At 37.4% G+C, this 17930-nt stretch overlaps 1 protein-coding gene across 3 annotated transcripts in view; it reads left to right on the plus strand.

Moving 5' to 3' along the window:
• Window positions 1–17140, plus strand: part of LOC126335279 (26S proteasome non-ATPase regulatory subunit 14) — a 34133-nt gene extending 16993 nt beyond the window's left edge. For all 3 annotated transcript variants that reach the window (XM_049998346.1, XM_049998345.1, XM_049998344.1), the window contains exon 6: window positions 16724–17140. In XM_049998346.1, coding sequence (XP_049854303.1) covers window positions 16724–16885 — 162 coding nt within the window. In that variant the 3' untranslated portion in view covers window positions 16886–17140. The remainder of the gene's footprint in view (window positions 1–16723) is intronic.
• Window positions 17141–17930: the final 790 nt, after the last annotated feature.

Genomic DNA, 17930 nt, shown 5'->3' on the forward strand with positions numbered 1-17930 from the left:
TGTCTAGTTGAACAGAGCTACATACTTGGGCAATAATTATGTTTATGTAGTAGATGATCATTTAACAAAGTAAAAAAAAAGTTGATGGAACAATTTAGCGTGTCTGTCCTGCGAATTCCCTAATTACAAATACAATAGCCATATTTAGACTTAACATCATTCATGTTAATTAATGAAAATTCTTAATTAATTAGTGAAGGCTGTCATTAAGCCCAGGAAAATTAGAGCAATGAAAGTATAGAGCTCAAAGCTGGAATTCCGTGAGAATAGTGGCTAAACCTGCAATAGAAATTTTGGGTGTGTATGAAATTTAATATTAATTATTTAGTAAGCTACTAAGTTTCAGTAAACCTGAAATGTTTTACTGTTAAGTCTTGATGCTGGTCTTCTAATGAGTAGTGTCAACATGTCCAAGATAACCTGTTAGCTCATCACTATTATATGCTGTAATAATGATTTCTGTTATCAGTTACTTAACATAGTTTCCAGCAAAACTAAATGCACTGTTGGCATCTGCATATTGAAAACTATAGCGTGAATAATAAACCTACATGAATCTGTCTGATTGATGTTTTAAAAGATTCGGGCAGATATTGTATGTGCACTATGCAAGCAACTAGATGAAACTTGGAAAATAGGTGGAGAAATAATTATTAACAAGAGAGTAATTGCAACAGGTGGGGTGGTTCCCCATTGCTGTTCTATGTGACATGTCAGCCATTGTGTGCAAATCTTCACACATGCCCAACATGCTCCTGACCTGCAGTTAGAGGCTTGGCATGTCTCAACTTTGCTCAGTACAGTGCCACAGTCCATTTAGTAGCTCGGTGCGACACGGCACTTCCAGCATTTAGTGGAACATTTTGGGGTCTGTCTGACTTTCTTTAGTTTCACAGAAACATGGCTAGTGCTCGAATGAGATTTTCACTCTGCAGCAGAGTGTGCGCTGATATGAAACTTCCTGGCACATTAAAATTGTGTGCCCGACCGAGACTCGAACTCGGGACCTTTGCCGTTCGCAGGCTAGTTAGTCTCGATCGGGCACACAGTTTTAATCTGCCAGGAAGTTTCATGGCTAGTGCTGTTTACCATTCATTATTTATTCATGGTATAAGGGAAGTTTATAGACCAAGTGGACGTTTGCACACAACTAGGTACTCTATCGATTTACTGTCTCAGCCTTTAAAAATAAATGTGAATCACAGAAGGAAAGGATGAGAATGCACAATATCTAGCACACAGTGTCATAATTGATAGGTATCACAAAGTTGCTATAGAATTTTAAGAGATTCATTGCACTTTCTTGTAAATTAGTGGGCATGGAGCATTGCTGGCACAGATAGTATATTTTCTGAAGTTCCACGCATTATTATATTGTCAGTTTTGACAGTTTTTGATGGAATGGAACAAAGTGTATGGAGATGTATTAGTGCAAAGAACATAAAGTACACTTGCGGGTAGAACAAGATGGCGTCACATATTGGTGTAGTGGTAAATCACTACAGTTCAAATTACAAAAATAATGGTGTTAAGTGTTATGTATGTGGAGAAAATGTAACGCAGGGACTCCGTATGTGTGAAGAAGCTCAACGGTGGGTTCATTCAAATTGTGTTGTCGCACTCAGTTTTAATTACACTGCAATCAATAATACGTGTTTGTGTAGTGATCAGTGCAACGCCATTAACGAGCTTTTCATGGCATATGATGCAAGCCCTTGAACAATGTGTTGTTAAAACATTAATGAAAGTGAAAGTTTCTACAGATAATTTTCACATCAAATTAAGTAAGTCATTGCAAATTCTCATGAATACCTTACGGCAAAAGATCTCGATGAGAAACATTAAACTTGTTCTGGCAGCAAAGAAAAGACTACTACATTATATATTAGAAACAAATGTGATGATAAGGTGAACACTTTATTGCTGGGGGAAAATGACAGGGCTGAAAATAGGAAAGTAAATCAAGAAAATATTTACTTATTCTCAGACAGTCATGGAAGAGGGCTAGCTGAAATACTGAAAGAAGAAATGGAAAAGGTAAGTGTTATGGGTCTAGTGAAACCAGGTGCGCCTCTGCATGTTGCTAGAAAAGATATCTATAAATACAAAGACTCGGGTTCAAATAACTCATTTATAATAATAGCTGGAGCAAATGATGTATATGAAAACAAAAGCGAAACATGCAATAAGAGATCTGAAGGAAAATGCTAGAGTGTGTGCCAGCACTCAAAATAACTATTGTTGGTATTTCTGAGCGACATGACCTAACAAAAACATCTTGCGTAAATAAAGAAACAGAAATTGCAAATCGTAAAATTGAGAAAATGTGCAGACTGTTCTGCAATGTGAGCTTTCTTAAATCTGCCAATCTAAGAGAAGACTTCACAACACATGGTATGCAGAGGAACAACAGTGGCAAATCTAGATTGTGTGACTTAATACTAGAAAATTTAAATCAGTTCAATGAATCACAGTATCCACCAGTAGCAGTATATATGGTGGAACCTAATCCAGGATCACAGAGTAGTACAACTGCAGTGACTTTGGATAAATTGAGAAACAATTCAAGTAAAGAAATTGACGTAGCTGATTTGTCAAGTTCAGTTTCTACAAAATCAACTGCCCCTTCATCAGTGGAAGTGTCATTAACTCCAACTACAGCACTGCAAACATTAACATTAACTGCAGCAGGATCAACAACTAGATCACAGTGCTCCATCAAAGCTACTGTAGTGTAACCAAGGCCTGCAGCAGTTTACAATAAAAAGAGGAGCTTGAGGCCTAGGAAACCTGCTCTACTAAATCAAGATTTTTTATGGTTTCACAACAAAAAGGGGAAAACCATGACTTAGGTAAGTCAGTCAGAAATGACACTCAGCAAAAGATCAATTATCTAAAGAGTGCGTGCAAAAACTCACCCATCTTGATACCTAGTAACTCACTTCCTCAAAAAGACAGTTCCAAACGTGACAAACTTTGTATTTTCCGTCAAAATATAAGGGGGCTAAGAAGTAAACTAGAACTGTTGACAATGAATATTAGTGGCAGTAATACTATTGATAATGCCTTTGTTTTACTGAACACCATGTAAAGGAGGGTATCAGTATACTGAATCTAGGTGGCTATCACATTGCCTCTCACTTTTGTAGAAACAGTGTGCAGAAGGGTGGTGTAATTATATATGTAAAAAAGAATATAATGTATAGATCTCTCAAGTTCGCAAATACTGTTTGGATCAGCATTTTGAAGCTTGTATAGAAATTAGCACCAAGACCCTGTCACTCATTGTAGTATTAACTTTCGAGATTATGATAGTAGTAGAGCTGACCTGCTACATATAATGAACACATACAACCTAACACCCATGGTAGACTTCCCCGCAAGGGTTCCGAACTACTGTTCAAGTCTTATAGATAATATTTTCATTGATGAGAATAGAAACACCAATGCAACAGTAAAACAAGTCCTAAATGGTCTTTCAGAGTGTGACGGCCAATTGCTATCAATGATATATACCCACACAAGAAGAACAAAGTCTGTAAAAGGTCATTTAGGGTAATTAATAATGAAAATCTCATGATCTTCAACTCATTGGCTGGAGTCCAATTTATAGAGCACTGAAAGTCAATGACAAATTTAACCTATTTATAAATGAATTCGTGCGCCTCTTTGAAACTGTCTTCCCTCTAAGAACTGCAAAGAACAAGTACCAGAGCCATACCAGAAAACAGTGGCTCACACCAAGGAATTAAAGCATCATGTAGGACTGATAGACTGCTTTATGTTTCTCTCAGAAATACAAATGATCCTGAAATAAGAGCTCATTATAAAAGGTATTGCAAGACTTTAAATGAAGTTCTGATAAAGGCAAAAAGTATGTTCATCAAATCATAAATGGATAATTCTGGCAACAAAATAAAAACCACCTGAGGTATTATTAAAAGAGAAACTGGTAGTTACTCAAAATATGCAGAAAATATTAAAGTTAGACATAATGGGAATATCATTGATAAAGGTGAAAATTTGGCAAAAATTTTCAACAATCATTTTTTGACTGCAGTGGATAAAATAGGGTGTAATGGTTCTATAAATCAGGCTCTGAATCTTTTACAAAGAAGTGGACTTCGTGCAACACCCCAGATTAGCGTGCCTCCTGTCACTGTTGAGGAAATTAAGAAGATAATAAGGACCATGAAAAACAAAAACTCAACTGGTATTGGTGGTATTTCTATCAAAGTGATGAAACACACACGCATTTTCATTTGTGAAGTCCTGTGCCACATCTTTAATGAATCACTGAGACTAGGAATTGCCGCTGATAGACTTAAATATGCAGTGGTGAAACCATTGTACAAGAAGGGTGACAGAAACAAAGTAACCAATTATAATCCTATTTCACTCTTAACTTGTTTCTCCAAGATTCTCGAGAAACTTGTACACAGAAGGATTCTTGAACATCTTAGTAAATACAATATTCTCAATAAAAGTCAATTCGGTTTCCAGAAAAACATCTAAACAGAAGATGCAATATATTCTTTCATCAATGTAATTCTTGACTAAATCAATAATAAAATGTCTCCAACTGGAATTTTTTTTGTGAGCTTTCTAAGGTGTTAGATTGTGTGAACCATGAGATTTTTCAGAGAAAGGAAGAATTTTATGGGTTAACTGGAGAAGCAGGGATGTGGCTTGCCTCCTATTTAAAGGGCCGTAGACGGAAAGTCACAGTAAATGACACTAATGGGGAACCAGTGTCCTCTTCTTGGGCACAATAAACTTTGGAGTCCCACAGCGCTCTATTCTGGGTCCTCCACTTTTCCTTATTTTCATAAATGTCCTTCCAATGCGTACAAGGGCTAAGATAAAATTTACTTTATTTGCTGATGACATGACGATTCTGGTAGACAATTCAACAAATACTAATCTTGAAATCACTGTAAATGCAATTTTTCAGGAGACCTTTAACTGGTTTACCTCTAATGGATTCAGTTCCATACAAGTCAAAATATCGAAGGGGAGATTAATGTTAAATACAATGATGGGAATTTAGCAATAGTGGAGTCAACAAAGTTCCTGGGTCTACTTGTTAATAGCAATCTGAACTGGTCCTTACACATTCCTTACCTATATAAAAAAACTAAGCTCAGCAATTTACGCTATTCGTATGATTGCTTCCTCCAGTGACTTAAATACTTTGAAAGCTGCCTATTTTGGTTATTTTCATGCCCTGATGGCCTATGGAATTATATTCTGAGGAAACCAGCCAAAGGCAGACAAAATCCTCATACCCCAGAAAAGAGTCATTAGGATTCTGTGTGGTGTCAATTACAGCCATTCCTGCCAGAAACTCTTCCAAGAACTGAGAATACTCACAATAGTATCTCAGTACATTTTCTCTCTCATGTGTTTCTTGTGTAAAAACTATTCCTTTTTTGAAATGAACAGCATGTATAATAACTATGATGGTGCTGGGTAAAAAATGATCTACATCTTGAGCAAAAGAATCTAAGTATGGTGCAAAAAGGAGTACACTACTCTTGCATAAAAATATTTAATGCTCTCCCTCAGGCAATAAAAATGTCAGTTATTGATCCACCTACTTTTAAAGATCAACTTAAACAGTATCTTCTAAGTACAATCATTTACTCACTGGACGAATTTATGTATGAGAATATGTGAATTTGATTTTGCTCTATTGTAAGTTTTTATAAAAACCAATTCTTGTAAACATTTTTTCTATGTAATATATTATTCATTGTACAACCTATTATTATAAACAAATGTCTCAAATCTACGTAAATGACACGTTCTAGGCCCAAGGGATTTATCGCTAATGGGTCTACAGAACACGAATTAAATAAATTGTTAAAGTCAAGGTATACGCCTGGAACGATTTTTCGATTTATGGCCCACTATTGTTAAGTTTCTGAAGGATAAAGGAAAGCAGGGATGTAAAATATCCAGATCAGATTGTTGACTTCAATTTATATGGATTGGACTGCGCACTAACTGCAGTAAGATGAAGCAAGATGAGAAAAAACTTACTTCTGATTTGGTGGTGATGCATTAAAAAGAAAATTGTGTTGTGGAAGGGGCTAGTACTGACAAAATCCCTCCTGTACACGTGCAGATGGAACCGATTGATCTGCAATACAGTTCCCATTTAAAATAATTCTTTTACAATAAAACTGTTCAGGACTTCTGCATTGTTTTCCTTGGAAAGAGTTTTCACATCTACATAATGAGGTTGCAAATCTGAAGTGTTTATAATTAACATAGGAGCACAAAAGGCTTTTTTGATTATGAAACTAAGTCACGATTACATGCCAAACGGAGTGCCTGGTTTTTTACCAGATATAAATTTTATGTCTTCATGTGCTAAAAGGAAATACTACTGGAAAGTTTTGTACTTGTGATCTGTGTTGTTATGAAATTTGAAACCAAGCTAGATTCAAGATGTTCAGTGTTCCTTGCACAGTTGCATTGCCATCTAAATTTAAATGTGTAATTTTCAGTTTGTTCCCCTTCCCCTTCAGATAGCATGGTGTGGTAGAGGGGGAGTGTGCAGCCAGGCAACAGAACTCTGCATGTGAGTGAGAGCACTGAATTCATGCAGAATTCTTGCTCATCCCTGTTATATGTTCTCTTCTGTTCCCTCTAGTGCAAGTGGTCAAAGTGCCAAAATATTTTGTAACAATATTGTCAGTTTCTCTTGTGATGCAGTGATAGATAAGAAAGTAATAAACAAAAATGAGGAAAGATGAATACTCATCTGTGGATGAGTGGTACATGGTCCATAGAAACAAGTAACAGTCCAAAGAAGTTACTAGCTTTTAAACTTGTACTACTTTTCCAGTGGAAATGCACATTTTAACAATACAACTGCACCCATCTGCAGCTGCTTTGGTACTAACTGTTAGAATGATTGCTCAGGCTGACTGTGTCGGTCAGAAAGGAGAGGCTTATGGCAATTGGGAGATGTTAGATACATAGCCAAGGAGAGTGTGATGAGGTAATGGGGGTATGATAGTGAGGGAGGAGCAGGTGGCTATCAGTGGAAATAGTAAAATGAGGAGTGAAAGGTGACTATAAACAGAGAGAAAGAAGTGGAGAGGTGTGACAGGATATGGAAATATGGAGGGGGATAGGGGTAGGTAAGTAAAAGATTTGGACTAGGAGTAGTAGAGTGGAAAGTGATAGGAGAGAAACAGTAAGAGTATGTTTTTGCTGCAGCCTTGCTGCTGATACCTTATTGGTGGCACATACCATCTTGCTGTGAGACTTTATACATTTAAGCTGCAGCCTCACTGCTAGTTGGAAGTAGTTAAACTGCATCTGTTCACATAGTAAGTCGAGTACTAGCAAAGTCAAACATAGCACTGTTGGAGTGACCTTGAAACAGAAATCACAGCTTAAGTTTCAGGATCTGTGGCAATGGTCACACGTGAAACACAAACCAGCTTGATAGCATTGCTTAGTGAGGATGATAGCAAGCAGTGATGGCACTGATTAAATAGGCTGGGAAGGCTCAGCAAGTTGCTTCATCTTTGCTGTGCCATGCTGGCAAGCAGCAAGGTGGCAGCCTAAACACGCCCTCAGGTTAGGGAGTGGGGATGGGACTAAGAGATTGGTCCAAGGAATGGAGAAAATGGAGGCTATGCATGAGGAAATAGTTTCAGTTTACATCATTCAGTAAAGTAGGTGCCTGTGGGGTCTATTGATACCATGAGCATTTCGGTGTGTGGAAATGCTGAGAAACCTGAGCTGGCAGAAGCCTGAACATGGGTTCCAGTTATTACATGAAAGCCTACTGAAAATGTTTTAAGGACTGGTATTAAGTAAGGAATCTAAGAATACACTAAATATCCCTGTGTATCACTAGGGCAGAGACTGTATATACAGGGTGAAACTAATAACAGCATGTGCAGAAATATTTTTAGCATTCATTGTTTCCTCTCTCCTTACATAATTAGAATAGGAAGACACTGCCAAGTGTGCTACATTGAAAAATACCCTCTGCCACTATTCAGTAGTTGCGGATGTACAGATGGTCAGAGCCTTGGTGAAACATGTTGTTGACTGTATTTAGGCCTGGATGATTCTGGACGATAAAAGTATTTTCATGTTTTCGCAGCGTAAAGACTGTTCCATAAAATTTCGGGCATGCAGCCACATAAATTCAGTTTCTTCTAATATTTTGGCTGAATACCATTCTGCCATCTTCAGAGTGAGCCGAGGTGACTAATGCTCCAGCACTTGCTCCATCCTTTAACTCGAAGACTGAACCACTGCGTCTGCGACCAAAGATACACAAGGCGCCAGAGACGTTGATAGGCGGCAAAGAGGTGTAACATATCCTGCACAGTCGATCAACACAGTGATATCGATGTCTCACAGAGAGCTGTACCGTTGCAGCATCTTCGTGATGTATTTACAGAAATTGACAGATTCCATGATTTGTCCAAGCTGAAGCTGCCATCTCTATTAATTAAATTCGTCACCAACCGAATTTCAATTGCTTCTTTCACTACTGAGTCCCAGAAAGGTGAAGTCGAGGATAAAATTTCGACATTATCGCAAACCATAAAGTGTCCAATGTCAATACAGTGCTCTGCCGCTGCAGATATATTAGGTTGTAAGAGACGGGTGTACCTGCAGTGCTCTGTGCATCTCTCCTGGACTGTACGTGTCACCTGTCCGATGTGTGAACGGCCACACTCACATGGGATCTTATAAACCTGAGGCTTCCGAAGCACCAAATCATCTTAAACAGGACCCAGGAATGCTGCATTTTTTGGTGAAGGGCGAGAAATAGCTTTCACTTTGTGTTTCCTGAGGATCCATCCTATTTTTGACAAAAGGCTTCCCAAGTATGGCAGGATAGCAATGGATTTAAAAGTTCCCGTGTCTTCTTCCGCTTTTCTTGTGCTCACAGCTGATTTCATTTGCAGTGCATTATTTATCTGCTGTGGAGAGTACCCGTTGGCTTCAAAAACTCTTTTCAGGTGTAGAAGCACGTTCTCCAGACTGCTCTCGTCAGCAATGATGGTTTTAGATACACTGCATGTCCGAAAGAGCCGTCATCTTTGCGCCGTACCAACACATCCAAAAATGGAAGGCATCCATCTTTTTCAATTTCCATTGTGAATTGAGTTTGTCTGTGGATAGAATTCAGATGATTTACAAATCCTTCTAGCTTGTCTTCACCACGGGGCCACATTACAAATGTGTCATCAGAATACCTCCAAAACACTGTGGGTTTCAAGCCCGCAGATTCCAGCACTTTCTCCTCTAAGTCCTCGATAAAAAAGTTGGCCACCAAGGGTGACAAAGGACTACCCATGGCAACACTGCCTGTTCATAAAATTTGTTATTGAATAAAAAATATGTCGAGGTCCAAACATGTTCAAATATTTTTATCAAAAGTCTTTCCAATGAGAGACAATGATTCTGTAAGAGAAACCTTTGTGAATGACGAACACTACATCGAAACTGACTAACATATCAGAATTTTTCAGGTTGAGTGATTTCAGTTTGTCAATGAAGTCCACAGAGTTGCACCAACTCCAAAGATTTTACCAGTACCGGCTTTCATCAGTCCCATTGAAGAAGCTGTTCATCCTCTTTCTGCGGAATCAGCAGAAGAGGTAAGACACGAAAGTTGTCGAGCAGATATGAAGGCTCGTCCACGAAGGAGTAACATACCTGTGGCAGAGAGGGCTGCACTACATAAGATTCACCAGGGTTCTGAGACAGTGGTTCTTCCAGCTGATAAAGGTAATGCCACTGTCTTAATGTCTCGTGATGACTATCGTGAATAAATGAACAGTTTACTGAGTGACAGCACATACCGGAAGATCAATAAAGACCCCACCAACCAGGTGGTAAGGAGGACTGCTTCACTTCTGATCACCTCCCCCCTTCTACCAGAAGTTGTGCAAAGAATGAAACCATGTGGTGCCATTCCTCCAAGGCTTAATGGTCTTCCAAAGATCCACAAGAATGGTGTCCCTCTATCTTTGATAGTGAGCAACATCGGCACTCTGACCTATCGTTGTGTCAAACATTTAGTGTCGTTATTAAGGCCTCTGGTGGGAAAATGCTCTCATCAAATACGTAACTCTGTGGACTTCGTTGACAAACTGAAATCACTCAACCTGAAAAATTCTCATATGTTAGTGAGTCTCGATGTAGTGTCGTTGTTCACAAAGGTTCCTCTTTCGGAATCATTGTCTCTCATTGGAAAGACTTTCAATAAAAAGATTTCAGCTTTATTTGAACATGTTTTGACCTTAACATATTAAGTAACGAATTTTATGAACAGACACAGTGTTGCGATAGGTAGTCCTTTGTCACCCTTGGTGGGTAACTTTTTTGTGGAGGACTTACAAGGAGAAAGTGCTGGAATCTGCTAGCTTGAAACCCACAGTGTTTTGGAGGTATGTTGATGACACATTTGTAGTGTGGCCCCATGGTGAAGACAAGCTAAAAGAATTTTTAAATCATCTGAATTCTATCCACAGACAAATTCAATTCATGATCGCAAAAGATGGATGTGTGCGGATGTGTCGGTATGGCGCAAAGATGATGGCACCAGGGATATGCAGTGTATCTAAAACTGACCCATACGGATTTATATTTACATGCAAATAGCTGCCACCATCCTTTGTAGACAGTGAGTGTACTTGGAACTCTAGTACACAGAGCACACGTCATTGCTGATGAGCATTCTGGAGGATGAGCTTCTACACCTGAGAAGAGTTTTTGAAGCCAATGGGTACTCTCCGCAGTAGATACATAAGGCACTACAAATAAAATCAACAGTGAGCAAAAGAAAAGCGGAAGAAGACTCGGAAAGTTTTAAATCCTTTACTTTCCTGCCATACGTGGGAAGCCTTTTGTCAAAAATAGGACGGATCCTCTGTAAACACAAAGTGAAAGTTATTTCTCGCCCTCCACCAAAGACCGCAGCATTCCTGGATTCCGTAAAAGATGATTTGGTGCTTTGGAGTCCTGAGGTTTATAAGATGCCCTGTGAGCGCGGCCGTTCATACATCGAAGAGAAGACACATACAGTCCAGGAGAGTTGCACAGAACACTGCAGGTACACCCGTCTCTTACAACCTAATAAATCTTCGGTGGCAGAGCACTGTATTGACACTGGGCACTCTATGGTGTGCGATAATGTCGAAATTTTATCCTCGACTTCATTTTTCTGAGACTCAGTAGTGAAAGAAGGAATTGAAATTCGGTTGATGACGAATTTAATTAAGAGATAGCAGCTCCAACTTGGAAAAATCATTTCTGTAAATAAATCACAAAGACGTTGCGACGGTACAGCTCTCTGTGACACATCGATATCACCGTGTGGATCAACTGCACAACCATAGATTTAATTTCCATGCATATGTTACACCTCTTTGCCGCCTGTCAATGTCTCTGGCGCCTTGTGTATCTTTGGTCGCAGACGCAGTAGTTCGGTCCTCGAGTTAAAAGGACAGATCAAGTGCCAGAGTGTTAGTCACCTCAGCTCACTCTGAAGATGGCTGGACGGTATTCAGCTGAAATAGTAGAAGAAGAAACTGAATTTGTGTGTCTGCACACCTGAAATTTTATGGAATGATAAAAATACTATTCAGCAACTAGTACTGTTAGGTATTTCTGTATGCTCAAATCGGCTATAGACAGATGGTTGTCCTTCCTCGTTTCTGTTTATTATTTTTGCTGGAATTTCCGTAATTGCCTTAAAAGAGTAGGGGCAATATTCTTAAATTCACTGATTTAGTCTTCATAAGGCTAAGTTATGGAATGTGGAATAATTTTGCACTTTATTTGGTGTAGCTATTTTTACACTTATTCCTAGGTTTATCCTAACATTACAGTCTTACAAATACAGTCATTACACTTCAGCTGATTTTTGTTATGTGCTGCAAGAATAGTATGTCAAAAGGCCAGTAATCCACATTATTGAGTAGAGTACCTGATTATTGTGAAGAGTATCATTTATATTGATTTCTAGAATTTATTTTATGAAATTAGAGTATTTAGCACAATAAATTATTACAACAGCAAAATCAATATACACCTCTTGTCTTCCTCTAGATTTCCTAAGGACAGTGAGGGCTAAGATTGACTGCATTACAAGACAGTTTATTTTACATTCTGTTGTATTCTACAACCAATTGGTAAAGATTAATGTTTCTTTGTAGGAGTAAGAAATTGTTAGTAAATAGTAGAAAAGACCTTTTGCAGAAAAATGTACACTTGTACAGTTATGTCATATGGAATAATGTTATGGGGTAACTCATCCTTAAGAAGGAAAGTCTTCATTGTGCAAAAACATACTACAAGAATAATATGTGTTGTTCACCCATGATCCTCTGGTAGACATTTGTTTAAGGTGTTTGGCATTCTGATTACTGCTTCATAGTATATTTATTCCCTCATGAAGTCTGTTGTAAATAATCCACTGCAGTTCAAAAGGATCAAAGAGGTACATAATTACAATACCAGAAGGAAGAATGACATTCGTTACTCCAAAATAGGATTGTCTTTAGCACAAGAAGGGATTCATACTGCTGCAGCAAAAATTTTTGATCACTTACCCAGTGACATAAAATGTATGGCAGGTAACAAAGTAAAAGTTGATAACCAACTGAGGAAGTTTCTCATTGACAACTTCTATTTTGTAGAAGAATTTCCATTACTGTAATGTGTATAAGATAATGGGTAGGAATTACTAACTCTCATCTGTATATATTTTATGTCTTTCCGAAAAAAAAAAAAAAAAACAACTAAGCTTACGAATGATCAGAATGTAAGCATATGTACAAATTAGTTTGCAATGTGATTCTAAAATGATCTGTGGAACATGTAACTAACTAGCTAACATGGAATTTTGTTCACTACACATAGACACAAATGCATTTATGAATGTGTAAAATAGTACATACCAAATAACTCGCTACAACGGTAGCTGTAGAGAAAAATGTTACACAGGCACAATAACAAAATGTCAGAAGTTAGATTTCTCAATTGCCCCTACATTAGGACTAGTGTCAGAGCCACAAACCTCAGAATCTTCAACGTAGATGTCTTTTGAATACGAAGTAATTAGATTGAATAAACTGTGTGTTGGAATAGAGTGAAGATTAATAATGTCCGAATCATTAGACTGCTTGCAAAATTGTGTTAAAAGGAAAGCAACAGATGTCCTAATGACTATACAGCAGAACAAAACCTCAAATAGTGTGCCAATCATCTTTACACTTGGAGGTGCATGTATATGCTTCTTGTGCATGAAATACTGTGTTAAAATGTGGCAACAAAGGTCCCAGCAGAATGTAAACAGTTCATGAGTGAAGGAGATCACTCACCGAGTAGCAGAAGCTTTGACTTGTCTACAACCACTCAAAAAAGAAGAAATATTTGATAGCTTTCCAAAACGAATCCATTAATCTAAGAGATAGAGTACGCACGTGGTGTGTAGTGGGGTGAGGGATTGAGGCGCACACACGCTCCTTGGTTGTGTAAGATGTAGTTAACTTGTTTCATTTTATGCTCAGTTTATATTTATTCATGCTATTTAATTATTTAAAAAAATTAAAAACAAACAAAATTCTTACAGCACATGTGATTTTAAGAGGTAACAGGCTTTCTCACCACTTCGTGCTCTAAGTCAAATATTTATTGTGGTGATTGTGTGTGACAAGTTACATGCAAGGCATGTTTGGATGATGTAATTGTTTGCACATTGCCAGTGAAAGTCAAAAGGTGATCAGGGTTCCTTTTGTGTTGTAATGTGACAAAATATACATGTAACCAACAATTTAGTTCACCCTGTGAATTGAGAATAATCAGTACAGTATTAAAATAAACACGAATTTACCATCTGCCATTAATGGACATGTCTGTTAAAACATTTGCATAAAGCAAAAGCAGAGCTATCGGTTTGCAAGTCCATTATTTTCCATAGTGTGTTATTAAGGAATAAAACTCATAAACCACATACAGAAGGAACCCAGCTCTCCCTTCCTTTCATTGATAGTGTGCAACCAATCATGCCACTCAAGAATGCCTTGCACTTAAGTTGTCACGTACAATCACCACAGCAGATTTCTCTTTAGAGTACAGGAATTCATCCCAGTGCAGTTTTAACATTTACAATTCTTGTTTGCATTGATAGAATTTCCTTTGGCAGATCATTAGCCTTAAAATGAATATATAATTCTGAAGAATATTTTTTCAATTTTTCTCTCTCCAGTTGATATCTCCACAAGTCACTTTATTGTGTGTGTGTTTAAATTCTGTAACATTAGCATAACAGATGTAAATGTCATGTTGTTGTTAGTAATCCTGAGGGCAGATTCCACAAGAAAACCTTTTGCATTTTATTGTATGTAATATTTGACTTAAGTAAACAAGAAAAAAAATTAAATGTGTTAGCAGTAATTTGTTGGGTGGCAGGATCACATGTACCTACCACCTAGTTAAATTTGTTTTTTGGTTACAAGCATTTTGAGCCATAATGGATAATCTGTGTTGATTTGTAATCTATTCTATCATTGCTGATAAACTCTCTCTCTCTCTCTCTCTCTCTCTCTCTCTCTCTCTCTCTCTCTCTATCTCTCTCTCTCTTTTTAATAGTTTGCAGTACTGAAGAAATTGCATATAATGTTAAAATCAGAAGGAAAAGATGAGATAACTTGATTAAATAAGAAGTAAGATCAAGGGTGTAATGGTTCTCTTGAAGATATAAGTAAACATGATCTATAATTGAGCTGCTCGGGGGAACACAGTGGTAAGCGCCATCGCCGTGTATTTTGCGGTAGATGGCTAATGACACCACCTGTGGGATGCACAATGCAGGAAAGTTACTAGTAATTCCAGATTCACTCAACAGATGTCAGGGTAAAGGTTAATGGTAAGCGCCACTGACCATCTGATGCGGAAGCATAATGGTAAGTGACAGAGAGAACGGCGGCAAGTAAAAACCTTTCTGAGATTATGGCTACAGTGAACATGGCAGAAGACGAGGAATATACTTCCAATGATACTAATATTTTGGAGAGGGATCCAGAATAGATTCCTAAAGATTCAGATGACTCAAAGGTATATTATTTTGTAAATATACTGTCTTTAGTATGTTTCACGAACATAATGGTAAGTGCATGTACATAGCATTATGTTCCTGAAGTACAATTGAAAATTACGTTCGCCGACAAGTACAAGATGGGTTCAGTCCAGATCAGTGGTGCGAGATCATCAAGAAGTCGGATAAGGAGAATCCATTGTGTGTATATAATATGAAAGGAGAGGATTTCTATCAAATACGACACTCTAAAGAAGCTTTTGTCTTCAGAAAGAAGAAAGTTGATGGTTGAGATGTCAACCTCAGGAAAGTATGTGGGTGGAAGGTGACCTCCGAATATCCATCATCTTTATTCATCAGCGAGACATTTTATCATTACATTTGGCATGAAATAAACTTTAGGGAACGTGGAAGGCAAGGACCAGTTCCAACACTTTGACTTAAATACAATGGGCCGAGGCTTATTGAAAAGAAGAAAGTTGCTGACGTCCTGTCGCTCCTAAATTACATACCTCCTGCCCACAATGGATTTTTCGTGTCACTAAAGTCAACAGTTTTGGATGAAAAGACATTAGTAATGAGTGATGAATGATTTTGCAGTTTCAGTAAAGTGTTGAAGACTTACTGTAAAATTTAATATGTAATGTTCTATCACTACGTGTTGTTAATGGTGTATGGTAACGTAATAATTTTTGTATATTTCATTTGTTTTAGTCAGTTCCGAGTTTCATTTATGTCTGTATAGTAGAAGATAGATGTTAAAATCACTACAGAATAAAAGGACTCTTCAAAAAAAATTATTCAGATTTGCAGATCATTTGAAACTTTAGATGTGCTGTATCTCGAAACTGTGATTTTGGCGGTTACCATTTTGTTCCCCCAAGCAGCTCAATTCATTTTAAAGGTTTCCCAGGATATTAGTTTTATAGAAATGTAGTTTGTGGATGACAAATTTAAAAGTGCTGCCTCCAAGCAGCCAAAGTAGTTAAAGGATTCAAAGGTATTGCAGACAGTGACCCTCACTTGCCAGGGAGTTGCACTCTTATTGTGGCTGTTTGCATTTCTTGTTTGGAATGAGGAATATGTAGCAAGATATCTGGTTAATGATGACTCTTTCATAAGAAATGATACAAAATTAAATGAGATGGGGTGAAGAAATTAAGTTTGAAATATGAGTATGACTGTAAAGAGTGGCAGCTATGTAAGAAGAGTGAGTAACATTAGGAGATCAGTATACTTGAAACCACAGTTGTGATAGGAGAGTAGTGGCTAAGGATTTGCAGTGTGAGCTACTGCAAAGAATGGAAACAGGATGTACCAACATTGCACTAAATCTGAACCTAGAAATGTGTAGCAAATGATCCAATAAAGTACACACTTGAAAAGTATCTCATTTTACTCTTTAAAATTATTCTCTCAGTTGGCAAATTTCAGAAAATATGAACAGGTTTGTTCCAGTGTTTCTACTGTATTTCTCATCCGTGGATCACACAATTAGTGTCATACATGTGATAGCATAGTGATACTTGGTGTCACCCTTAGGGAATATGCCTAGCCTGTGTAAATTACTGTTCAATAACTAACAGTAAGTTTTCCATTGAAGTTGTTAATTTATTTTTTAATTATTTTCAGGCATTAGAAGATGAAGAGAAAATGACGCCTGAACAGTTGGCAATTAAGAATGTGGGAAAGCAAGATCCAAAACGACATTTGGAAGAAAAAGTGGACATTTTAATGACAACTAATATTGTGCAATGTCTAGGAGCCATGCTTGATACTGTTGTGTTTAAGTGAACAGTGTTATTCTAAACTGCAATTCCACCATCAGATTGCAGTATAAGTTGATGAACAAATAAGTGAATATAATTTATTAATATGTGGTTAAAGAGTTTTGTCCTTTGATAACGCACTATGGAAAACAGTGGACTCACAAACTGATGGCTCTGCTTTCATCTTATGCAAATGTTCTAATTTGCATAGTTAAAAGAAATTGTGTAACACGTGTCCAGCAATGGCAGATAATAAATGGAAGAGTGTTGTTTTTAATAATGTATTGATTATTCCTAACCCTTTGTGTAAAATACATTGTTGGAGAGGATTGTATCGATGGATTATCATCTGTAATTATACATAGATGTATATTTTGTCATATTACAATACAAAAGGAGCCAGAATGTGATTTCACTGTGTCTGGTGAAGAAAGTAATATACTGATTTCTCTAAATGAAGTTGCCAGCTTAAAGGATACAACTTCTATTTTCTAAATCATTAATATTACAATGACACTTAAAAAGTAAAGTTTTGTAGAATTAAGACAGACTGATTTATTGATATTTTTGTTACAAATTTATCCATGCAAGTGACATGATTGATGATGAACTGTGTGCCAGATAAGATATGTGCAGTTGGTTGAAAGCATTTCTTTCTACCTCAGTATGTGTCTGTTTACCACCAGTGGTAAACTTAAGTGTTACATATCTGTAATTCCTTTGCAAGAACTCCAGTGACTGAAAACGTTTCTAGAAACACAAAAACCTACACTCTGCAAGCCACCTTGTGGTGGAGTGTACTTCACTGCATTTTCCCCATTTTCTTGTTCCGTTTGGAAATTGTGTACAGGAAGAATGGTTAGTGGTTAGCCTCTGTATGATACTGATGAAGGAGAATGTTGCTCAACTCTTTGTCGAACATGTACAAAGCTCCTCTCATAACATATGTTGCTGAAGCTATATATGCATGTCCCTGTGCTTACTGAATGGACCAGAGACAAAATACACTCTTTTTCTTTGGATCTTTTTGTATGTCCTCTGTCAGTCCTAAACAGTATCCTAAACACTTC

Source organism: Schistocerca gregaria, chromosome 2 (genome assembly GCF_023897955.1).
Source record: "Schistocerca gregaria isolate iqSchGreg1 chromosome 2, iqSchGreg1.2, whole genome shotgun sequence".
NCBI classification, from domain to species: domain Eukaryota; kingdom Metazoa; phylum Arthropoda; class Insecta; order Orthoptera; family Acrididae; genus Schistocerca; species Schistocerca gregaria.